Source organism: Polyodon spathula, unplaced genomic scaffold, assembly GCF_017654505.1.
Source record: "Polyodon spathula isolate WHYD16114869_AA unplaced genomic scaffold, ASM1765450v1 scaffolds_764, whole genome shotgun sequence".
Taxonomy (NCBI): Eukaryota; Metazoa; Chordata; class Actinopteri; order Acipenseriformes; family Polyodontidae; genus Polyodon; species Polyodon spathula.
In genome coordinates, this window is record NW_024472252.1 from 138237 (window position 1) to 161553 (window position 23317).

Below are 23317 nucleotides of genomic sequence, written 5' to 3' on the forward strand. Positions count from 1 at the left end.
ATCCTTGATTAAAATGTAGATCTCATGGGCCCCTGTTTAAAATAGCAAGCAATGTTTTATTTGCACGTCTTGAAGGAAGCATTACAGATCAGGGATTTGCTTGCACACACACACAAAGTGCAATGTAGTATGAGTTTTGCTGCATACCAAACCACAGCTCACAGTAGCATAACAAATAGGGTCTTCTATAATTTCAAATGAAGTCGGTCACAGCTGTGAACCTTTGAGGAGACAGTATTGCGATATTCAGTGCTGGGTTTGTGTTTTCAATGCTAGTGTTCCAACCCTTTTGGGTTACATTTTTCTTTAAGTAAATAACAAAACCTTAAAATGGTACAAAAGTCTTCACCACACAGCTTTGAATTACAATTAATATATTTGTAACATTAGTACTACAGCAAACACAGCATCTTGTCTTTGGCCCATTTCAGTCATAACTTTCTTAAACCAAGTATTTTCTACAAAGCACCCGTGTAAGAGCTGCCACTTCCCTGCATAAAAAGGTGGCTAGTTTGCATCTGAAGAATAGAATACGGTTAACTTGTTATATTCAATTTGTTTTCACTTCACAAACCAGCATGGCTATGAACCAGTAATCAACTGTACCCTTACTAGGAGTAGTAGTCAGAAATCCTTCCCCTCTAAAGCTACCAGTAACAGAAGGTCGATAGCTGTAATGTCTGCAGAAAAGTTACACCCTGCTTACAAATTACATTGAGGCACCCGTGTGAACATGCATACTGGGCATCCAGCAGCAATTTTTTTTTTTTTTTTTAAAAACAAGTAACAAAAATCCCAAAACCAGATTAAAAAGCATGTTGTCACATTGGCTTTTTTTTTTTTTTTTTATTATTTTTTTACCACTGTGTTGTTTAAATGCCTTTACAATTGAGAAACAAAAAAATTACAAAATCTGAGAAACTAATGTTAAGAAATGCTGTTCCGCTGCACAGTAACATTCAGCCTCAGTTCGAATTCTACCAGAACCTAAACAACAATAAAGATGCAATGCCCGTCATACTGAAAATGGTAAAGTTCAAGGTTAAGGCACACATCACCACCCCTATGCAAAAGCACAGTAGCAAGCAACTACTAATGTGCACACTTTTAAAAGAAACCTTGCTGACAGCTCAGCAGGTCAACACGCTCCAAATATGTGTTTTTTAGCCACAGTGGCATAAGATCCCTCCCTCTTTGAAACCTACTTCTGAGCCAAATAAGCATGCAGCAGATGGAGGTTATAATATTACTGATTGAAGCTCATTTATAGCTTTGGAAGCAAAATAGAAAACAGAAAACGTCTCTCAAACTTGGAAACACCTACACATGGACTTTCAGCAAACTTCAACATGTGAAATATTTTTGGGGGCATTAAATGTTTTCAGGTGGCACTGAAGCAGCAGGTGTACCGGTCAGTATTTTATCTTAGTACAAGTGATCAGTGCTGCACGTGGTAAAACACACAAGATACTCCTTAAATAATTTATTACAAAAGCATACCCAGTCAAAAGAGTTTTGTTATTCGTAAATTATTTCTCCATTTTAAGATTATCTCAAGGTTTGTCAAAAATAAGAGGAGCATGTACTGCGTTTCCCTTAGTGTTTCTTTAATAAAAATTCAACTGCAGCTCAATACCAAACGAACAACGAACGTGTGCGTTTAATAGCATTCCTCACAGCGAGCTAGGCATGGCTGTCACAGTAATTCATGTGCATTAGCAAGCCTTTAAATGAGCGAATGGTGAAGGCAGACACCAAATCTGAAACAGCACACAACCCCCCCCCCCAAAGATTCAGAACAAAACTAACAAACAAAAAAACAATCCCTGAACTCCATGACCGTGTGACCAAAAAACTAAAATACCCACAACTATTACCAAAGCATTACAGAACATGGTGGCTTGTTCTTTTTATACAAGCAGTCACAGTTAGATCCCTGTGCAGTCTTTGTTTTATAGTGGGCTTAAAATTGCACTGCAATTCACAGAATGTCATGATCGACAAGGGGCGTCATTTTCTATACTGTAAATAAAGACACACAGCGCCCCCTCTAGGCCACACTGGAACGTGTCACAGTGCATCATACTAAACATTTTGCATCAACTAGAATTTCAGGAGATTATATATATAAAAATTTTGATCTTTAGCATCATGTAATCAAATACTACAAAATGATATTGTAAAAGTATAGCAGAAGCCATAATAGTACAGTATTTATTGTTAGATTTCAAAATGTAAATTTTTTTCAATGTCTGTTCTTCATTATGTATAAGGAAAACTACAAAGCAGTATGCAATTCAGTATGTCCCAGAGGGAGTTTGTAACCAGTGCGTGCATTTAAGCTCCTACGTCAATCTCCAGCACAGACACTGGTTTGACTGGTCGTTCACTGAACCTGCTGTGGGAACACAAGACTTCCAGACAGCCAGACCAAGGAGCCCTCTCCCTCCATTCTTAACACCTGAGCCTGGCCTGAACTACACAAGAAAGGAAACCGTACATACAAGAACAATACATCGGAAAAAAAAAAGCCCTAATATTCAGCAATGCTTGGATCATGTTACTGTATATATTTAAAATACTGCATTCCATAACTATAGGCTTGGAGCAATGATAGAGACACCCCATGACCCCCCCCCCCCCCCCCCCCCCCCCCCCAGAAAACACAAGGGAACACACACACAAGTCTAAGATCAAGTCTTTTCTTTTAGTCAAACTGTTACATTTTCATGATCAATATTAAAGCACCTGTCCAAACAGACAGCCATATAAATACACACAGTACATCTGTACATGTATATATTTATATTAACAAAAACACAGACAAGATATTGATACCAACATCAGTGGATACGTGAATCCACTTTTTCTCGTTTATATGGCTTTATCTCTCCGTTTTACACACCCAGTTACGTGTTACAAATGAATCTTTCCATTGTAGCAGGTGGATCGCTTGATATTGTATTTACCTATCTAAAATGAAAATATCCATATACTTATATCTATATACATACGACTACCCTTTTTTCTTTCAACATAGATATAACTATATAGAAAAGATTTTAAAAAAGAAATGATGGATGGATGACATTCTTGGACCCGTTTTAGAGGCACGCAGACTTTAGGTTCTGAAGCCCGTGTAAGCTTGTCAGGGCTCCGCTGCACAAACAATAAAAATGACGTGACACTTCTGCGCACCTCAGCGGAAAGCTCGTGTTTTTTTGTGTTGGTTGCTGGGCTATGCAAATGCTTGAACAGGTCGTGTACTTTGTAGATCTGCAGAAGAGGGCTGAGCATGGCAGGGGACGTCCAGTGGTTTTTATTTTAATTTTTTTTTTCTTGTGGTAAGGCTCTGGTTAGATCAAGTCTGTAACGTCTTCCCTCTCACACCAGTCTCCTCAACAAGCAGCGCGCCAATCAGACGCCTCCCACATCACTTCATTCACAGGGATCCCGCTCGGGTCCAGACCGCGCGCATACAAAATGGGTTTTCTTTCTATCGTTCTCCCAGTTCAATTTCTGTATCATTTTAAGTCAGTCCGCCCCCTTTCAAGCAGATGCTTGCTGCTCTAGGACCTCTGCTCCAGCAGGGGCGCTCTGCCTCTCCTGCTCTGCTGTGAGTGGGTGTTCCAGCTCCAGCAGGCTCTCCTCTTGCTGCTCTTCGCTCTTCATGGTTTCCTGGAGCTGCTGGCGTCTCTGAACCTCGGCCTTCAGGCTCTCTATGTCTTTTTGGCTGAAGGGGGGAAATAAAGGACTTTTAAAAAGACTTGTAAAACACTTCAGGGCTGAAAGTCCTATTTTGGTGTGTCCCTCGCTGACTAACAGACCAGACCGAGGCTCAATTAGAACTTGTAATTACCTGAAGTTACAATGCAATTGTAATTGACCTGCGTAACTCAATTCTACTATCTAATTGATCGATTACAGTTTGATTACTCATTTGTCATTCAATTATTATTCTTGTATTTATAATTACTTTTGGTGATCCCACGTTTGGGAAAAAAAAAAGGGTTCTATAACAGGCTTCTGTATTTGTACCTGCGATTAATTGCTGGGTTATTTAGAATAAACATCTTAATGGGCATAATTGTTTGTTGGTTTTTAGTATAATTGTAATACCTAATTACTGCAGCATTACTGGAACTGTAATTGAATACAATAGCACTGCAATTGTAATTATAACAAACGATTCCGCTGTAATTGTAATTACATTTATAATTGACCCCAGGTCTGCAACAGACATGGGCTATACATGCCCCGACACTGCAGAACGCCACGGGCTATTAGCAGGAGTACTGACTCAATGGAAAGCAAGTCTGTAAGCTTGTGCTTGCTTCAATAGTTAGGCTTGTGCCTGCAGATCTGCTGGGATGGTCACAGCAATAAGAAAAGGTACTTCTAGCCTGCAGGTCAATCAGGTGGTCTATGGAAGGTGATGAAGCGCTAGGTGCCCTCACCTGAGAGGAATGAATATAATGCCGTTGATGATGTTGAGCTGCTCCAGGACACTGGCCATGGTGGGAGCTGTGAACTGCAGAGAAGATGCACAGAAAATACATCAGAGCAGCGTCGAATGTTGTTAGAAATGCATGCAAATTCAATATAAATAAATGAACAGATTGAAAAAAAAAGTTCAAAAACTTTAACAGGCTAGGCTTGCAGAGGATGACGCCCACCTTGAGTGGCATGATGCTGGCGCTGGATCCGTTCTTATAGATCTCGTTCATGGTGCGCTGCAGCGCCACTGCCTGCTGGGTGAGGTACTTCAGGTACTCCGAGCTCTCCCGCGTCTTCTCATGAGCCTCGCCGACCTGGCAGAGTGCAGAGCGCTGGCAGTTAGCATCGGGACTGGAGCGGCACCATCATTCACACGGAGCTCTCCACAAAATCAGAGGGAAACTAGTGCTGCACAAAGCCGTTACTCAGTTCCAGCTCTCCACAGGCCAGGGTGTCGATCGGGCTGATCTACCACACCAAGTGAAACAGGTGGAGAAACAGCTGCTTGGGTTGGTGTGGATAGCTGTTCTCCTCCACAGAGAAAAGCAACAAATCAAAGCAGCTGTTTTGTCACGTGTTAAATTAGTCTAATCAACACCAATGACCCTCACCTGATTGTCAGCACCTGGTTTCTGTGTCGAGCTCAACCCCGAATATTCTGTTCGTGCAGCACTTCTCAAAACTATCAATTCAACTGGGTTCCAGTTTACAAAATCAGTTTCTTCTGATACACTTTCACTTGATAAAGTCCTGTGGACCCACCTGGTTCTTGTAGATGGTGTACCCCTCCTTCTCGTGCTGCAGGGCCGAGCGGAACTCTGCCTTGCTCTCGTACACTCTGGCAACTAGGTGGTGACTGAAGGAAACAAGAAAAAAAAAGGGTGAATAGGTTTTGAGTGTTTAAATGTTCAGGGGTGGAGAAGGAAACTGAAGCCCCTTGCTTACGGGAGTCAGTCCGTACCTGAGTGCTACCTTGAGGGAGCGTGCCCCGTGGTATTTGGAGTTGGTGGCCAGGGCGTTCTCCAGGAAGCGCAGGGACAGGTCGAACTCCATCACACCATGCAGCACCAGACCGATGTTACTCTGCAAGCAGAGAGAGGTTAGCATCACTACCAGACATAGACTGCCAACAAAACCACCCCGAACAACCCAGTCCCTCTCCAGGGTACCTACATCCAAAAGAGCCATCTCCGGGTGGTCCTCCCCGCACACCTGCAGCATGAGGTAGCGAGCGCGGTACAGCAGCTTCAGGGCCGTCGACAGCTGACCATTGGCAAAGCAGTACAGAGCTAGGTGCATCTGTGAGGGGAGGGAGACGAGAGGCACTGTGTTAACAGACGGCTCATCGGTACTAAATCAGAAGCCTGCTGGATCCGAGCTCGCCGGACCTTCACAATGGAGCACTTCTATAGTGATCCAAAAACACTTCAAATAAATATAGAACAATAATATCTGTATTGAACAATCTCAATACTCAATTTAATTAAGACGTACCAAACTAACAGATAGTGCTAATAAAAGAGCCAGTGCTGCAGAATGTAAAGAGAACAAGGCGAGCCCACTCACGTATTCCTGTATGGTGTTGGGGTGCTCGATGCCCAGCACTCGCTCGCTCATCAGCACGGCTTTCTGCTGGTTACTGAGGGCCTGCGAGACAAGAGGGGCCAGCAAGCAGGACCGTTAGGGATGCAGCAAGGGTGCATTAAAAAATGTAATAGAAAATCACAGGAATCAGGAGACGACAACTAGCGCTGCACAAACCGATCGGATTATTCGGTTCCAGCTCTCCACAGACGAGGTCCGCTGGGCTAATCACACCATTCCGAGTGGAACAAGCACAGAAACAGCTGCTTGTGCGGATCGCTGTTCCCTCAGAGTCCAAAAACAGCAGCGATCATCACAAACCCAAGCAGCCGTTTTTCACTTGGAAAGGTAAATCAGCCCGTTCACTGTTATGTTCCGATACATGGAGCACACAGTTCCAGAAACGTCAAGCAGCTGTCTGTCTCACCTCGGAGTAGTCTCCCATGATGTAGTTGAGACGCGCCAGGAGACGCAGGCAGGCACAGAGCTCCACGTGCATGGCTCCGTACACATTGTTAAACAAGTTCAGGGCCTCGTTGATCAGCTCACAGCCCTCTTTCAAGAAACCTGATCAAAGAAAAAAAAAAAAAACAAGATTACGGTCATCTCCTGCTCTTAATGTTGCACTGGCGATCCCTACCCTTCAGTGGGGGTTATTACCTTGCTGCACCTTGGCCTGGCCACTCTGGAAGAAGTGGAAGGCGTCGGAGGCTTTGGGGTTGACATGCTTCACCACGGGGAAGATGTTGAGGATGTCCTCCTCTGTGAAGGCAGGCTTGTGACGGCTGTCGAAGTTGTAATCCTTTAACAGGATCTGCAAGGGAGAAGGCAGGAGCTTAGAAGGGGGCGCCTACTGCAATACGTGTGTAGCTTTGCCGGCTCTTTGTGATCTGCAGACTGTTACTGTGTCACCAAGCTCAGGTGAACGCTCACCTGTATGCCAGCTTTGATGGAAATTTCTCTCAGGAGGGTTGTCTTCTGAAGTCCGTACTTCTCCACAGCCTGATCTACACTCTCACTGTCACAGACAAAGAATTGGAACGTTTAGGATAAATTGGAGCTGGACTGTGTGCAGAGGAGGAAGGTTCAAAGGACATTTGGGTCTTACAGAGGTGACAAATTCCCATTTGAATGATATTTAAAATGAATCCCTAGCTGACAAGCAGGTGTCCTCATCACAAAGACTACCAACAGGCATTCAAGCAAAACCGAATGAGTTAAACTGCATCTAATGTTTTTCTCCACCTACATGAAGTTCAAGTATAGTTTGTGTAGCGCACAGCGCAGCCTGCTGTCCAGGCGATGTAACTGCAGCACAGATCTTCATGCTCACCAGTGCAGTGTGAAGTGGTAGTAGCTGCTGGCCTCCGAGACGATGCTTCTCCAGAGTTCAGTGGGGGTGAGGCTGGCCCAGGCCGTGTTGTCTCCCCCGCCTCCCCCAGGGACCCTGTTCCGCCGGCGCCGGTTCTTCCTCTTCGATACCAGCTCGTCGGCAGGCAGGTGGGGCACGGCGTCAGTGAACGAGCTCAGGAAGCAGTTCAGGAAGTGGCTGACCGCAGCAGACAGGCCTGACAGCTCCACTCCCTGCGGACGGGACAGAGTTCACTGGGTCACACACACAGCGCAGATCACAAAACAAATGCAGTTCAGGACATACTGGCTCCCATCCACAAAGCTTAACCCTTTCATGCATGATGACATCATACGAGGACAGAAAAAAAAAAAGAACACCTCTTAGTGTTTACAGGGGCACACACAGATGATGCAAACGCACAAACAGTCTCACAGTGTGTTACTTTTGTTATAAAGCAATAGAAAAAAACCAAAACATTTTCAATGTTTTTTTCAGCTATTTTCAACAAGGGTTAAAGGCTGTTTTGATAAATAAAACAGACCTACCTGGAGATAAGTCTTGAAGAAGTGCTTGGCAGACCTGGTAATCAGCTCATAAATTCCGATTCTCTGCAAATAAAAAAGAAATAAAACAAATCACCCCTTAAAATAACCTAGTTTACAAATCCCAAGATGAAGCAGGTGATTAGACAGCGAAGCAGGTCTCTGCAGTAGGAGGGCACGGCGTGACTCACGTAGATGTGGTCGAGCTGGGTTTTGGCAGGTGTTTTGCTGATGAAGTCCAGCACGGTGCCCAGGTAGCGCACGTTGATGCCGCGCTGGTGAAGAGCCTCCGTCAGCGTGGCGCCGTCCATCGGGAGGGCATTGTGATCCAGGCAGTCTTTCACCTGAACAGTGGGAGGGACGGGGTTAAAAACAGGTCAGCACACATCACTATAGGACATGTGAACCACCCCCAAACACACACAGTAAAACGACAGCTACAGGCATGTTCCTTTCACAGCATTAAAAAATGGCTTGGACTGATCTTGAAATCCTGATCGTGACCAAACTGATCAGAGATGATGCAAAACCGAGATCCTACTGTAAGTGACTCAGCAGCAGATGATTATGCATCATCCACCCCTAGTCTCCAAGGTCGCTTTGGATATAAGCATCTGATTGACCAATTAATAATAATAAAGTTTCATACACTCCTGACAAATCTTTTAAAAAGATAACCCTTTAGAGATTTCTTTACAAAAGCACAGGTTTGCAGTCATTTAGTCAATAAGGGCTAGTGGGTTTCGTGGCGACTGCAAAATTCCACCACGCATCTGTAGATTGAATGCACAGATTAAGGCCCGTGTAAACGTGTCTTGTTTTTAGATGCATGGAGCCTGTAATTTGTGTGCAGTACCCGGGCTGACCGTCGTGCGTCCTGTCACTCACCAGGGAGGGGATCTGGCAGGACACGAGGAAGGCGGCAGCGTCCTTCAGCAGCTGCTTCTGCTTGTGAATGTCCTCAGAGCTGCTCTCTGGAAACCGCACACCTGCAGAGGAACGGGTGGAGAGGGAGAGAGAGAGAGATTGCAATGCATGAGTGTGATCCTTCTATGCATCTTCAGTCCTGTTAAAACAGAACAAAGCAAGTGCATTGCCCCAAAATCAGCGTTTGCATTATGAGAAACCCTACCTGGAGAGAAGATGTCTGGGTTGAAGCGGATATCGAAGGAGGTGTTGCTGATGGAGCCCACAGCTTTGCAGGCGTTCTGGACAACCTCTCGGCTCTTGGGGTCCGCTAGGAGACGACAGCACACACCAGGTCAGAGTTAGAGAAGAGGTTCCCTATGGCATTGCAGTTTGAGCCAGTACAGGGTTAGGGAAGAGGCTCCCTATGGCATTGCAGTTTGAGCCAGGACAGGGTTAGGGAAGAGGTTCCCTATGGCATTGCAGTTTGAGCCAGGACAGGGTTAGGGAAGAGGTTCCCTATGGCATTGCAGTTTGAGCCAGGACAGGGTTAGGGAAGAGGTTCCCTATGGTACTGCAGGACAGGGTTTTAACATAAACTGAACATGAACTCAGGACATGCTATCCTATGCAAAAGGACAGAACCTGCTCATTTGATTCTTATGACAGCGCAATTACAAAAGATATGGACAGTGTGCTCAGTACTGCAAGACTTTATATACAGTACGTTGGGGGATTTTTAGGTCAGTGAGACACTTCTCTGCTGCAAAAAAATATCCTGAAGAACCTGAACCTCCTGTAAAAACGTCTTCTGACCCACATCTTTGATATTCATCATTTCTGATAATGTTTACTGCTCTTCTGTTAACCCCCCCCCCTTCCCACAGCAGAAGCATGACTTTACAGTTACTGTGTGAATAATGTGCAGATGGTGTTCAAAAACATAATAATTCATGCCACCAGGCATGAATACCAAGCACTAAAAGATGAATTGTAACCAGTGCCTAACTGTTAAAACAAGCCCCGCCCCCATTCCCGTTACAGGATTACAGAGATCAAGGACAGGTTAACCATCAAGGATTAGGAGGAGGAACAGGGCAAGGACTATCATTGGTGCAGGAATTAGAGGTTACAAAATCAAATCAACAGTGAAACCCACAAGCCATGCTGATTAAAGGAGAACTGCACTCCAGAGACAGGGAACTGAGGAGAGTGAGAGAAGCAAGAGGCTGTGCAGAACAATTCAGACTTGGCTTTCCTCTTCAGAGTCACAGTTAACGGGGCATGTTCCGTCTGTGCATGCATGAAAAAAATATTGGGATTATTCAGATCAGCTCTCCAGAGGTGAGGATCATTGGTGTTGACTGGGCTAATTTACCATTCCAAGTGAACAACTGCTTGGATTTGTGTGGATTTCTGTTCTCCCAAAGCACCAGTAATTACCAGGGGGGGGGTCTAAATATGTAAAGGGATAAGCCATTGTAACCTCAGCATCTGATATTCTTTGCACATCTCTTAAGAAGCAGACTCCTCCTCGCTCTCCCTCAAACCACATGACACACAAGTACCTGTTCCATCCTCCGCCGCGACGGTCTCGGCAAGCTCTTTAGCTTGGGCTAGTCCCGGGATATTCTCCTCTCCAGCCTTACCCTCCGAGCACTCTGTGCTCTCGCACTCCCCATTTTCGGTTGCCATCGGAGACGGGGGTGCGGAACCGTTGGCGGTTGCCGTGGCGTCGTCCCCCACCCCCTTGTTTTCGAGCGTTGCTGCTTGCGGCCCCCCGTTCTCAGTCAGGGCCGCCGTGACCTTGCTCTCCTTGTTGGCTTTCTGCTGCATCAGCTGCAGGGCAGCCATCTTCATGAAGAGAAGGTATCTGGGGAGGGAGAGAGAGGACAGGGTTACTTTCAGAGAACACACACTTCTTAGTCCCGCAGACAAATGTTAAAAGCAAACTAAACAAAGCAACGGTTCCCACCTGTGCTCCACGAAGGCCTCGATCAGCTCCTGCCGCAGACAGGCCAGCCGGTGGCGGTGTTGCCGGGGGAACCCCTGGCACCGGCTCTCCTCGGGCAGCTCCTCCCCCTCCACGGGTAGGAAGTTGAGGTCCGGGGGGAAGGTGCGTAGCAGATCCAGGATGTAGTGGCGCCCGTCATTGCCGATGATGCCCTTGCACTCCACGGAGGAGCACAGCTCGACAGCCTCACCCTTGTCATCCAGCACCGGGTGCCTCTGCACCTTCAGGGGGCGGCTGGTCTTCTCCAGCAGCTCCAGGTACTTGGGGTGGGAGACCACGGTCTTGCCGAAGTCGATGGAGCCGTAGATGACGCTCTGCTCCTGCTCGCGCTCCAGGATGCCCGGGATGATGGACTGTGCGGTGACGCGGTAGCCTCGGTAATCCACCACCACGGTGCCCAGCGTGTAGAGCCCGTCCACGTCCACGGCCCCGTAGGCGCGCACCCCGTTCAGGTCGTTGGTGGGCGCGGCGTGGGCGGCGCTGTCCCCCCCCAGCTCCAGGTAATGGTCGCGCACGTCGAAGCCCAAGCTGAAGAAGATGTTGTTCCAGATGAACATCTGCATGCGGGTCTCCTCCCCGGGGTTGATCGCCATCACGTTGCCGTCGATGACCGCCATGGAGCCGCGGGTGGCGGCCGCAGCGAAGTCGCTGTGGACCTGCAGGGAAAGGAGAGAGGGTTGGAGAGGTGCGATTAGGATTCATCAGGAGGAATGGGGTTACAAGGCATGGGGTGGGTTGCCCAGCCATGTGGTTTAATGCTGAATCACAGTGACTTTCATAAATTATCGATCAGTCTAAAGGTTAACCCTTTGAGGCCCTATGTTGGACCAGGTCTGACACTGCAATTTTCCCTTTCCAGTCCTATCTCGGACCCTGTCTGACATCATGAAAGATGTAAAGCACTAGTCTAGTAGTTTTTTCTCTGGAAAATGCCGAGAACCTTTCAATGGCCAAATGAGACTGACGGGAGCCGAAAGAAACCGAAAAAAGGGCGACCAACGCACTAGATAACAGACAAAGGAGGTAGCTGCTTCTGCATCCAGCGCTCAGAGAATTTGCTGAGCTTTTTGAGATGTTATAGTAAAAAAATAATGACTCGGATCACATTATTGAGGAGTTTGGTGATAAAACGAGTGATCAGGAGAGGATTTATCAGTATGCATGTCTATAAAGAGGTATGTGAAAAACACAGCGAACAGAATGTTGATTCACGCTGACAGCACAAAATGTTTGAGGAACAGGAAAAGCGTGCTGTGGCCACACCCAGCCTGCAGTTAGGCAGCAGTGCGTTATTCACAATTTGGTCTGTGTCGTCTCTCGAGCTCACCTTGAAGATGGCCCTTTCCCGGAGCAGCCTCTCAGGCAGGTTCTTCCGTGGCAGCTCTCGCGTGGTCTGGAGCTCTTCGTTCCAATCTCTCGTCTGAACAGAAACGAAGAAACATAAAGCAGGTTAATGCTTTGCTGCTGAGGCCACACTACTGAGGGGGGCAAGGCCTGGATGTGTTGAAAATACAATACGTACGTATGTAATATGAAATCATGTAAAGTCAATGGCACGATGCAGATATGTAGCGTGCCAATTGCAGGAAAATCTTGTTGCCCAATAGCTGCTAACAAACTAAACAATGAAGACGCAAAGAAACACTGAACGACTTGCACTAGCAACTATTAAACAAAGCTTTAAAAATAAAAGAATTCACCTCTGAAGGTTCTGCACTAAGCAGAAGGAGATGATTGCAGTGCCTCCTCTTACCTGTCCAGGGATGTGCTCCTCGTAGCCCAGCCTGGAGGTGTAGGCATCCTCAGCGCGCACGCAGTCCAGGGCGTGGTCCACCTGCGGGGCCGTCCAGCTGTACACCTGGAACGGGGTGGCGATCCTCTCAAACGGGTGCCTCTGTACCCTGGTATAGAAACATGCATTCATATATCAAACAACCCTTAAAAACGTGTTAAACCAAAATTAGCAGGTTTATTTAGCATGACGTCTTTATAGTGCCAAGTACAGTGGCAACTGGCAAACGCTAGAAGACTCAAGCTGAACATTCTGGCAAAACTCTCCTCCCCTTTTTATCTGTATTAAATGTAGATTTAATATATTCAAATGCTATTATAAATCTAGGGCACCCAGTGTTGGATTCCACTGTTTTGTGGAAGTAAAGAAGCAGCGTTCTGTGGAGCTTTTGCACCAACCTCTTCTTCTGAATGGTGGAGAAGTTCTTCTTGAAGGCAGGGCTGATCTGGCTCAGGAGCTCCACCAGCGAGTGGCTCAGGAAGCTGGGGTTGGCTGGCTTCGGGTTGAATGTGTAGGTAGTGGACCTGGATGGGTGGGTTTAAAATAACTCTGTACATAAAAATACAGCTTTGCAAATAACCCAACGAGCGCAAATAAATAGCTGCGGGGCATGCAGATAGCGGAGGCATGTGTCTCTGGAAGACCGTAGGTGTGTGTCTTAAGAGTGTGGGTACATATATCCAAGCATCCTTAATCTAACGGTGGGTGCAGTGAAGCTGACACGTGTATGCCTTTGTGCAATTCCCAGGTCAACAGTACCGTATGCCGTTGCGCACCCAAGACTGTGCTCACTATAACAGTACAGGTTTGCAGGGGTAATGGGAGAAAGCTAATTTGAGGATCAGCGGTGGGAGCGTACATCGATGTGTGCAGGAGACTGTTCTTCCACTCACTGGTTGAGGTAGAATCCGCGGGTGGAGGCGGTGATGCTGACGTGCCTCTCCTCCACTGTCACCATGTACAGGTACATCAGGTCTCCGTGCATCTTCCGGTTTCCAGGAGGGGGGTTCCAGCCACTCATCGTCAGGATCTTCAGGCACTGCAGGGGCTGTCCGGGGAGGCGAGACACAATCACCCGTTACTACTGAGCACAGACCCAAACAAATTGGGCTAGTGAAAGCACGCAGATAAGCAAGAGGCTGAGCAGCTACCTTCCAGTCCTTGTTCTGCGGCTGCAGCGGCACTAGGGGGCGGTCTTTACTGCCGGGGAGGATGTGCTCTGGAGGGGTACAATCTATCTGTTCCAGCTCGCTGCCTTTCTTCTTGCGCTTGCCGTTCTCTGCAAATTCAAAAATCAGAAGGTCAGGTGATTTAGCTACAGCTGTAGATCGCCCAGCCATTCTGTCTCTCGCCCGTTACGACCTGCATGTGTGTGTATCACACTTTACTACTGGAACAGAAATAATATACCAAACGCACACCTTCCGTTCAGTGCATGCTACTCAAACAGGTGAACACTACCTCTACTGGCTCACTCTCACCTCCGAGGTCCCCCTCTGTGAAGACACTGAGGAAAGACAGCGAGTTGCAGTCCACTCCATTGTAAGAGTCCGAGGGGTCCAGGCTCTTCAGCAGGTCTCTGATGTGGCGCACATGGATGCGAGCCTCCCGCACTGTGTATGGCTCTGAGGGATGAGGGCAGAAGAGGGCAGTCATTGCCAGGGCACTGTGTACTGTTCTCACTTATAGCGATGGAAATAAGACTACAAGAATACAAGCTTGATTAGCCACAGTGTGTATGTAACAAGCTCAGGTGTGTCTTATTAAACTTATAGTAAAACCAGAAATGGATCAAAATGCTATGCAATGGGTAATATTCCATCCCTTTATATGGTTAACAAATAACTTGCACAGAAGCACACACACACACACACAGCGCAAGCCTGGCTTACCTTCCACCACCTTGAGCAGAGAACCCTCCTGCAGCCCCTCGATGGACTTGAGCTCAGCAAAGTTGTCCAGCACGTTGCCCTCCAGCTGCAGGGAGAAGCAGGTGCGGTGGCAGGTGTCCTCACGGTCCATCAGCACCTGGTGAATCTCCTGAACCATCTCCTGAGGGGAGACCTGGGAGAAGCACACACAGTTGTCTGTTACATCTGAACACACATACACACATGCAAGAGCGTACATGCCCTGTCGTTTCTCCTACCTGCAGGTCGAAGGGCTCCGTGCCGGGTGCCTGGATTTTGACAGTGAAGCCTGTGTCCTGGATTACAATCACTTCCTGTTCGTTCCCTTCATCGCTCTGCTCGGGGTCCCCTCCCCCGTTCTGCTCCTCCGCGCGATGGGGCGCACCATTCCCGTTCATCACAGACATGTCTGCAGAGTGCCCTGGGGAGCCAGCGAGGGAATGAATCACATCAGTGTGCTGGCATCATGCATTAAATAAAGTTTTAGTTGAGCGAACCTCAAATTAAACCTCCTTCAGTCAAGGAATCGCCCCGATGACGTATTTGGAGTCTTATCTTGCCATGTACCCTGAAACACCATTGTAGTTGATTACCAACGGTTCAATAAATCAATTAGGAAGTTGATTGGCGACTGCCCCTCTATAACCTGCATAGTGTGCAATTTCTGTGCAAGCTCTGTAGCGTTGTAAACAAATGATTACATCACCACAGTGACTTTTATAAGTATACATTTCTTTGTGGTGGCTTGAGTCTTGTTGGTTGAAAAATCACCACTGAGACACATTTTGACAACAGCTGTCAAACAAAAAACCTAGGAAAAGTGAAACAAAACTGGCTGCAGTTTTAAACAGGTCAAAACAAAGCAGACAGCAAGCCGGTTTACCCCCACCTGGAGAACCTACACCCGAATCAATCCCGGTCGGCCACGCTCTCAGCCCGGTCAATCTGTCTTTAGTGTCGTCAGCTTTCATCCCCTGTGGTGGGGAAGGTTTCGCTGAGGGAGAGTTCTTGCACAAAACAGCACGGATCACGGACACAGAACTGCATCCCACGTGGGCAGAGTCAACAGAGGGGGGATGTGCACTACATGTGCAGCTTGCTTCGCGTTCTCTACTCCCATACTTCTCTACACAGAGTCCTGGAGGTTTAGGGCTCCCGAGTGCCTTATCTCTGTGCGACAGATGCCCCATGCCTCCATCCTGCTGTTCTGTATCAGTCTCAGCAGATCCAATTTGCAGGATTGGCTTAATACTCCACGGGGGCGTGTTCTCATGGGTCACACCAAGGTCGAGAGAGAAGACAGTATGTTTCTGCTCACCGGAGTTTGAGTAAGCCGGAGAGTCTTCCTCGCTGGTATCTGGAGCCAGCTTATGTCCTTGCCCACAGGCAAGGCGCTCGGACCTGCTCAGCGCACTGGCTGTAGAGCTACTAAGGATGATATCCAGGTAATCTGGGTGATCAAGAGTGGCTGGGTTGTCCGGATCCACTGGGGAGTCACAGGTAAGAGAATCGCTGGTTTTCCAACCTTCGGGCAGCAAAGGGGATCTCTCATCGCAGGAATCCGAAGGCTGTCTCTGCTGTAGACGGTCAGCGAGGGCCTGCCGGCAACAGGAACTACAAGAGACTACGCTTCCCATCGTCCCAAGCAATTTGCTTCACTTCCTTCCGCCCAAGCTCTGGGCCCACTGTTTGCGTTTGTTTGAAACCACATGAGATTGAACCGAATTTCTAAATGGGGGCTAGATCACACTCAATAACAATAAGAAAAAGAAGAAACACCAAAAAAAGACCTCGATTTAGCCTGAAGAATGAATAGGATTTCACTCTGGGCTCACGGTCTCCTTTGTTGTAAAAAGGATCAGCATGCTAGAGGGACCTCCCAGTTAGACCAATGCAGAGCACCCATGTTCCAGGCAGCTATAGTAAGGTTACCATCTAAACTGAGCAATGCCCAGTTTAATTTTGCTATTTTTCTGGATCAAAGTCAGTTTTTCTTATATTGATCCAAAACAAAAAGGCCAGACACACCAGACTCTAGATGTCTCTGTTCAGGGATATATGTTACAGTGCTCAGAGACACTTTACTTTCAGACATCTGTAGGTCATCCTTGTTTTTCTTCAAGGGCACTCGTGTTACAGATTATGAAAACACAGTAGAAACACGAACAGGGCAGCTGGACTACAGTCGTCCCCCGCCCCCCCCCCCCCTCAGCCCACACACAGGGCATGTTTAAGGGTTTAGATTACAGCAGAGGGGCCAGTTGGTGGAGAGCCGTCAGCAGGCCCTTTCCCTGTTTGTTCAGTCCAATGATCAGGAAAGCACTTACATTAACAGTACTTGTCTCAAGCTGTCTGGCAGGCAATCAAGCAATTATTAACGGTTTGAAATGCAATATAATACAGTAAATAAACAGAATGGAGGGTCGCTGCTGGCTTGGCTAAAATGGAGTCCAGTGTAGTAAATGGAAAAAGAGAATGGAGAAATGCTGGCAAGACAAACGCCCGCAGAGCAACGCTGTTCCTGTCCTCTAGACAACACGAGAAAGCGCTCACAGGAGGACAAGGTACAAAGGTAGCTTGTTTATTTTTGGCTTAAAAGTTTAGTTGATGTATTTAGTTTCCAGATCTTACTGCTCTCAGACCACATGTTGCAAAGAAAAAAAAAAAAAAAAAAAAAAAAACTAAAATATTGAAAAAGGCACAAAGAAGCTTGACTGCTGGTGCCCTTCAAACACCCTTTCCATTGTATGGGAATTCACCAGGGCTTTCCATACTCCCTCCACCTGTTCTTCCTGTCACGCGGGATCACCAGCACGATTCCAGGGACAAAACCCAGCGCACAGCACCCAGAGGCACCGCGCTGCCTGCTTCTCTTTGAGGGCTTTCGTTTTGAAAAGTGTCGGAGCAATGCCTATGCCTTCTCCTTCAATGCAACCTAACAGCTGCCTGGAAGCTGCCAGTTATATAAATAGAAGGGGGATACTGTTCAGCGCTGTTCTACACTTGCGTTGCAGCAGTGTGGGGTGAGTTTGCAAGCTTTTGGTGTGTTTTTTTTTTTTTTGCAAGGGATTGCCAATCAGGTTTTTGCAAAACTGGTTACTACGGACCTACAGAGCTTCAGAGCTATTCTCATTCAATGAGGTAAGGACAAGGCACACAGCATGTCTGCCAGCCTGCATCTTGCAATGCTGGGAAAGCTCTCGAGACCCAGGCTGCTTCAGTTGCCAAGGAGGCTTAAAATTACACAACTTTTCCCAACAATGCAGACACACAGGTCCGGAAAATTGCAGAGCACTCTTATAGTAGAAGACAGCCCAAATTAGCAGACCATTGGAAGTAAAATGGTCTATATATGCACTGTATATATCTTTCCACTTCCAAGACTTTTCCCAAGTATCCCAATACAGACTGGGAAAAGGGTCTACAAAGTAAAAAGGCATTGCAGGGACAGCAGGCTAATGCTTTATAGCAGACGGTATTATCAGCAGGGCTGTGAATAAGTGACAGGTCAGTGTTAAAAGCACAGTGTTTAAAAGGAAACTTCACAATGCTTTACTGAACTAAGTGGTCTTGGAGTAGATCTGGGGTGCCCTATTCTGTAGCAGGGTGCCTTGGAGTAGGAGAGGATTAGCCTGCAAAACAGGAAAAGATAGAGCAGAGTGCAAATGGAGAGAACAATCCCCTTTGAGTTCTGAAAACTGGTACGATAGCATTACAGCAAAGGCGTTGTATTACAGCTGAGAACTGATGAGAATGTGCGGAAAAGCAGGGCGAGTGGGGCGAGGGTGTAGACTGCTTAAAAAAAAAAAAAAAGTTTTTGCACTTAAGTTATCGAAGCGAAGTTAGTCAGTCACTTGTCAGCAAAAAAAAAACCCCAAAACACCTTTGTTGGAATGAGTTTGGATAATGTACCAAGATCTATCGTTAACCAAGCCTATAAATTAAGCTGTAGCTTATACCTGTGGCTAGCAGGCAATTGGCCCATGTTTGTTTTCCACGTCTGAGGCAACTCTTTACTGTACACTAGGCAATGCATTTCAGAACCAGCAAATGTTGCTGGCAAATACAGCTGCCAACTACTGACTAATGTAACCCACCCCTTTCAAGAATATGATGGAAGAGTGAGTTTGTAATCACGTTTTGAGCTTCCCAGCTTTGTAACTTCAAATAAAAAGTAATAATTCTATGAAGTACAGGTGCAAACAGGTCTGCTTCACCCTTTGATATTCCAGAAACCACAGTAGACCAATCCACAGGTACCACCCTGTCCAAACCAAAATCCATGCAGCTAAATCATTAAACGGAGCACACTGGAGGGTTATGGAAAATATTCTGTCCTGTCTAGTAAATAATTGTCTATCAATGAGGGTACAGCAACATCACCCAATGCCAAAAGTAACACATTTCAGGCATGGAAATAAGACTCCCAATGCATAGCCGTTTGAGCCATTCCTGGTTTTACTATGAGTTTAGTAAGACATGCCTGAGCTTGTTATCTATACATCAAACTTGTGGGAAAACCTGGAACGGGTGGAACTGCCATGCAGACAGAACTGTAACAACGCATCTAGGTGTACCATGCAAGCTGGAACGATCGTTATGGCTTCTTTCGGGGCTACAATTCTGGTGAGTCGTCAGGTTAGAGATACAGTATGCCCTGCCCCAGTCTCCACCAGAAAGGCATTGCTATGTTCCCACATCAATTTCAGTTTATATGAGCCTCAAACCTGTGGATAAGAAGGTTGTTAATACCACTGACTACAGCCAGGTACTTTCACAGGTTTAACCACCTCCAGTAAACAGCTATAAAACACTATTAAACTAGAATCAACAGCAGCTTCTTTTACAATACAGATCAATGTTGCAGTATCTCTATAATCTTAATCTGTCTGTCAGACTTGCAGTTCTGCCATCAGCAGCAGCAGCTCATCGTATGGGCACCATTCAGGAACTGCTCTGAAACTGTGTGCCAGTTTGTAGGATTCCTTGTACTATCAAAAGCATGGTGAACTTTTCTAAGTAAAACCTTGAATGATCTAACTGCTATCCAGCGGGTGGTGGCATTAGCAAAAGAGGGGCAGCTGTTTAACGATTATCATGATTCCTGGCTCCGTGTTGCGTTTGCCCTTGGGTCCACGGCGTTTGAACCAGGTGATTGCTTTTTGAGATGTATGCTATTGGTGAAAACCCTAATTAATCAACAGAACTAAAGTGATGTGCTACCATACTAGACCTCACCCCCCGCACAATGAAAATGAGCGCCTGTACTTCTGCAGGGCACGGCACTGCAATCATGCGTGCCAAGAATTAGGTTAACAACGGCATTTTGAACATAAAACCAGCCCAAGTAAAACGTTACCGACTTAGCCTGCATGTAGCGACTGAGGCTACCGCCGGATAAACTGCAGTGCATCACTGACAGCGCCGACATTTCATTCATGATCGCTCAAAACTAAGAGTTAACCTGCGTGCATCGATGCAACGTTACACAAGCAGCCTGCAGCGGTGTAACTTAAAAAAAAAAAAAAAAAAACCTGTCAAGCCGCTCTCCAAAATCTATGCAAAACACACCCAGCTAATAATCCAGTGCAGCTGTGTGCACGTTGGTTTCCGCCTAACGCAGCCGCTGTGTAAAAGCATGTTTTAATGTATAAAATGGCCCTGACTCACTCACCCAAGCTCGGTCTCTGTGCGCTTATTTAATGCAACCTTCTATCTGCACACAAGCATCATGACTCAAGAGAACTCAGCTATCGCTTCCCGGGTCACAGGACAACCCGACTCTCCTCTCCAAAACAGGGGGCGGTGGAGGGGCTAGGGACCGCAGGTCCAAGATTTACTGTACCGCACACCTCTGCCACCCAGAAACACCGACTCACCTCACACCGCGTTACATTTTACACCGCCGATCGATTCGTGACGAGCTTGGCTGGTAACTTTTAAGGAATCCATTCGACACCTCCCCCTCTTCTTCCCCCTGTCGTTCAGGTCCTTTGAGTGAAGGTGACCTTCAGCGCATTTTCCGGCACACGTGTGTGCAGCTTGCATTATAATAAATCATAAGCATCTAAAATCAAAAAATCATTTATAAACACTCACTTGTTTGTTCAGGTCGGTTTTTTTTTTTTTTTTTTTTCAGATCGCAAGGTTGTGCGCTTGTGTAGTAACTATTTCTCAACCAGTATGAATGCACAGTACGGTACTGATGGCATAAAATAGGACTGAAATACTTTGAATGCGGGTATAGAACAGTTAACACTCGTTTTTAGTGTTTTACATAGATACCAAAAAAAAAAATACAAATGTGCTAAACCAAAATACATAAATTATTAACTAATGCAGTGTGTGTGTAGTCGTATTACCCGTCTGGTTTTAAATATATTCCCACATTTCAGATTCGGTTTTTGTGTGTTATTCTTGTAACGTACACGTGTGTGGAGTCTGATCCTGCATGAAACAATATCCACGCACCAAACACAACGGTAATACGACAATAAAGTGTTATAACTTTGCTTGGTAACCCCTTTAGTCCTAACGCGACAATAGCCAGACACGCATAATAACAGTACAGAGCGACCCTCGCTTTCCCAGTGTCATTGTCGGCAGTTGTTCTCAGCCACAGAAATTACGTTTCGTCTCTTCTCGCCGTCCTTTGCCGTGCATTCAAACACTGAAGGACAGCGTGTTGTTTAGCAATAACACATCCCAGTGCGTGTGATGGTCTTCCCTTATCACGCATTCACCCGATTTAACAAATGCACAAACCAGGACACGTTTGAAAAAAAACCAGCTGGTTACAAAACAAGAACACAGGTTTGAATTTATTCGTGCAAAACCACACTGCGACATTTAAGAAACGCTTACCGCAGCCACAAGATTCCTTCTTCTCTCTGACAGCACCCTCTTGTTGACTCTCCTGTCGCTGCGGCTCTGCTGCTTTGGGCACCGCAGTCGGAGTCTCGTCTGTTTTGCTCACCATGGTGTCTGTGTCGTTCTCTCTTCAGACTGAGGCCTCGATTGCGAACGTGTGTCTGTCTGTGAGATAAACTGCACACAATACACCAGCAATACCAGCTTCCACCGAGGCCAATTCACCCAGGAAGGGCAGCCCAAGAGTCGGTAACCTCACGTGGTTCCCCCCCTCCTCCTGACCTTATGCCGCCCCGATCTCTCACCCTTAAAATCTCAGCTACGGAACAGCACTTGCGACATAAGGCTTTGCCTGTTCTCAAAACGCCTTAAAGCTACAGAGTCATATTCTTAAAAGGGACTCGTCTCAGAGGCGTTATTGCCACTAATTGTAGGAAATTCAATGATATTACATGGGAATTAGCATGCACACTGGGGGCAGTGTTACCTAATGACTACGCTGTGCTCCTTAAAAAGTTCACCCGGGACTTTTAAAACAACTTGCCATTGGCCTTTCTCTCCAGAACATTTAAAAAAGCGAATTCTTTTGTTCTCCTGTGATGTATGTTGTTATTATTAAGTTGCAAATCCTGAGCTGAGCTTTCAGTATAATCAAGGGCATTATTAAACACAAATAAATGACAAAGCCTGCTTTTCTCCAGACTGAGCCACCCTAAAGTTTCACGGTGGTGCTGTTTGTAATCTGCATTCAATATAAATCTTGCAGCCCTATTATAAATAGGAACCAGCTTTGTCGGAGCTGTGTGGGATGCATGCATGTTTACTGAACCAGCAGAGTCTATTAAAGGTAATATTGTTTTTTTCTGTTGCATTACAGCCCTGGCAACAAAGCGCTCACTGTTCCTCTGTACGATCGCACACAGTGATCGATACCACAGAGGATTTTCTGCAGAGCAGTCCTCTGCTTCAGCCAATCAGGAAACGTTGGCAGTATGATCTGCTTGCACGTGTAGTCAGTCTTTCTAAGCTGTATGCATCTAATTAAGCCCACCGCTGCCTTAGATTGAAATGCAGCCACCAGAGTTCTATTAGAATGTCAGTGCTTCAAAAGTGTTATGGCCCATACAGAACCAAGCATCCCTTGGATATGACAGCCAACCAATTGAATCGCAAACACCATGTGCAACAGGCTTAATCAACTATGAAGTTTATTACAATGCAGGTACAGGGGTGGTTCTGGTCAAGCAGCCACAGTGTGCGCGGTACTAAAAGGCATGGAGGTTAGCAGCAGGAAGAGAAGTACTGCACAGGTCAGGGGAAAGAGCGGAGGAGATCTCTGCAGGGCGCGTAGGACTGCATGCGCACGGGTGCTGAAAGGAGTGCCTGGGAAACAGAACGCGGGTTCGATACATTCCAGACAGCTGGTAAAAAGCACACCCCTCTATTTCACTTCAGCTCAGGACTGCTGTGCTCAGCTGTTGCTGGTTGTGCTGCTGACTCTTCTCCTCGACCACGGCAGGAGTAATTAAAACATTCCTGGAAAACAGGAGACAGGGAAGGCTTCCGAAGCTGTTGGTTCAGCGCAAGATCGGCTGTACTGCTCAGCTCTAGTGAGACACTGCAGGTGCCCGTTAGAACGTTCTTTATCTTTTTGTTTTCAGGACGCCAGCAGAGACAAGTTTGTTCAGCCCATTGAGGCCGGTCCTGTTAGCGATCCTTTAGCCCCAGTGGGGTGTCTGAGCTGTTACAGCGATTGTCCTCCACTCCCTCTGTGTTTAATTTAACTGTCCTGTACCCTTAGGTTTGCCCTGCAGTCCTGAAGTTTACCATTACAGTAGAGGGAAGCAT

General features: G+C 46.6%; 1 protein-coding gene across 4 annotated transcripts; it reads right to left on the minus strand.

Annotated features, from left to right (window-relative positions):
* Positions 1–2688: 2688 nt before the first annotated feature.
* cluha (clustered mitochondria (cluA/CLU1) homolog a) lies at positions 2689–21675 on the minus strand. Of its 4 annotated transcripts, none has more exons than XM_041241240.1 (26): positions 21464–21675; positions 14839–15020; positions 14582–14753; positions 14171–14314; positions 13841–13968; positions 13583–13737; positions 13088–13213; positions 12651–12798; positions 12225–12317; positions 10859–11553; positions 10533–10756; positions 9110–9214; positions 8866–8966; positions 8169–8321; positions 7981–8043; positions 7415–7665; positions 7015–7099; positions 6742–6895; positions 6509–6648; positions 6064–6144; positions 5671–5796; positions 5459–5580; positions 5260–5353; positions 4677–4811; positions 4458–4531; positions 2689–3733 (listed from the first exon to the last, which is right to left on the minus strand). In XM_041241240.1, the coding sequence occupies exons 1-26, from the start codon at positions 21576–21578 to the stop codon at positions 3550–3552; spliced, it is 4050 nt and encodes a 1349-aa protein (XP_041097174.1). In that variant the 5' UTR covers positions 21579–21675; the 3' UTR covers positions 2689–3549. The 4 variants fall into 4 exon arrangements, with proteins under 4 accessions (XP_041097174.1, XP_041097173.1, XP_041097177.1 ...); XM_041241239.1 differs by having other exon boundaries at positions 10452–10756; XM_041241243.1 differs by lacking the exon at positions 21464–21675 and adding an exon at positions 20479–20581 and having other exon boundaries at positions 10452–10756.
* Between the last annotated feature and the right edge of the window lie 1642 nt (positions 21676–23317).

Bases quoted from the DNA above. Each gene is read 5' to 3' on its own strand.
- cluha (XM_041241239.1), bottom strand. From the start codon at position 21,578: ATGGTGAGCAAAACAGACGAGACTCCGACTGCGGTGCCCAAAGCAGCA. The intron at 12,799-13,087 runs GTTGGTGCAAAA...TTTCTATACCAG, and splicing joins TCCACCATTCAGAAGAAGAG to GGTACAGAGGCACCCGTTTG. The intron at 5,354-5,458 runs GTACGGACTGAC...TGTTTCCTTCAG, and splicing joins TCCCTCAAGGTAGCACTCAG to TCACCACCTAGTTGCCAGAG.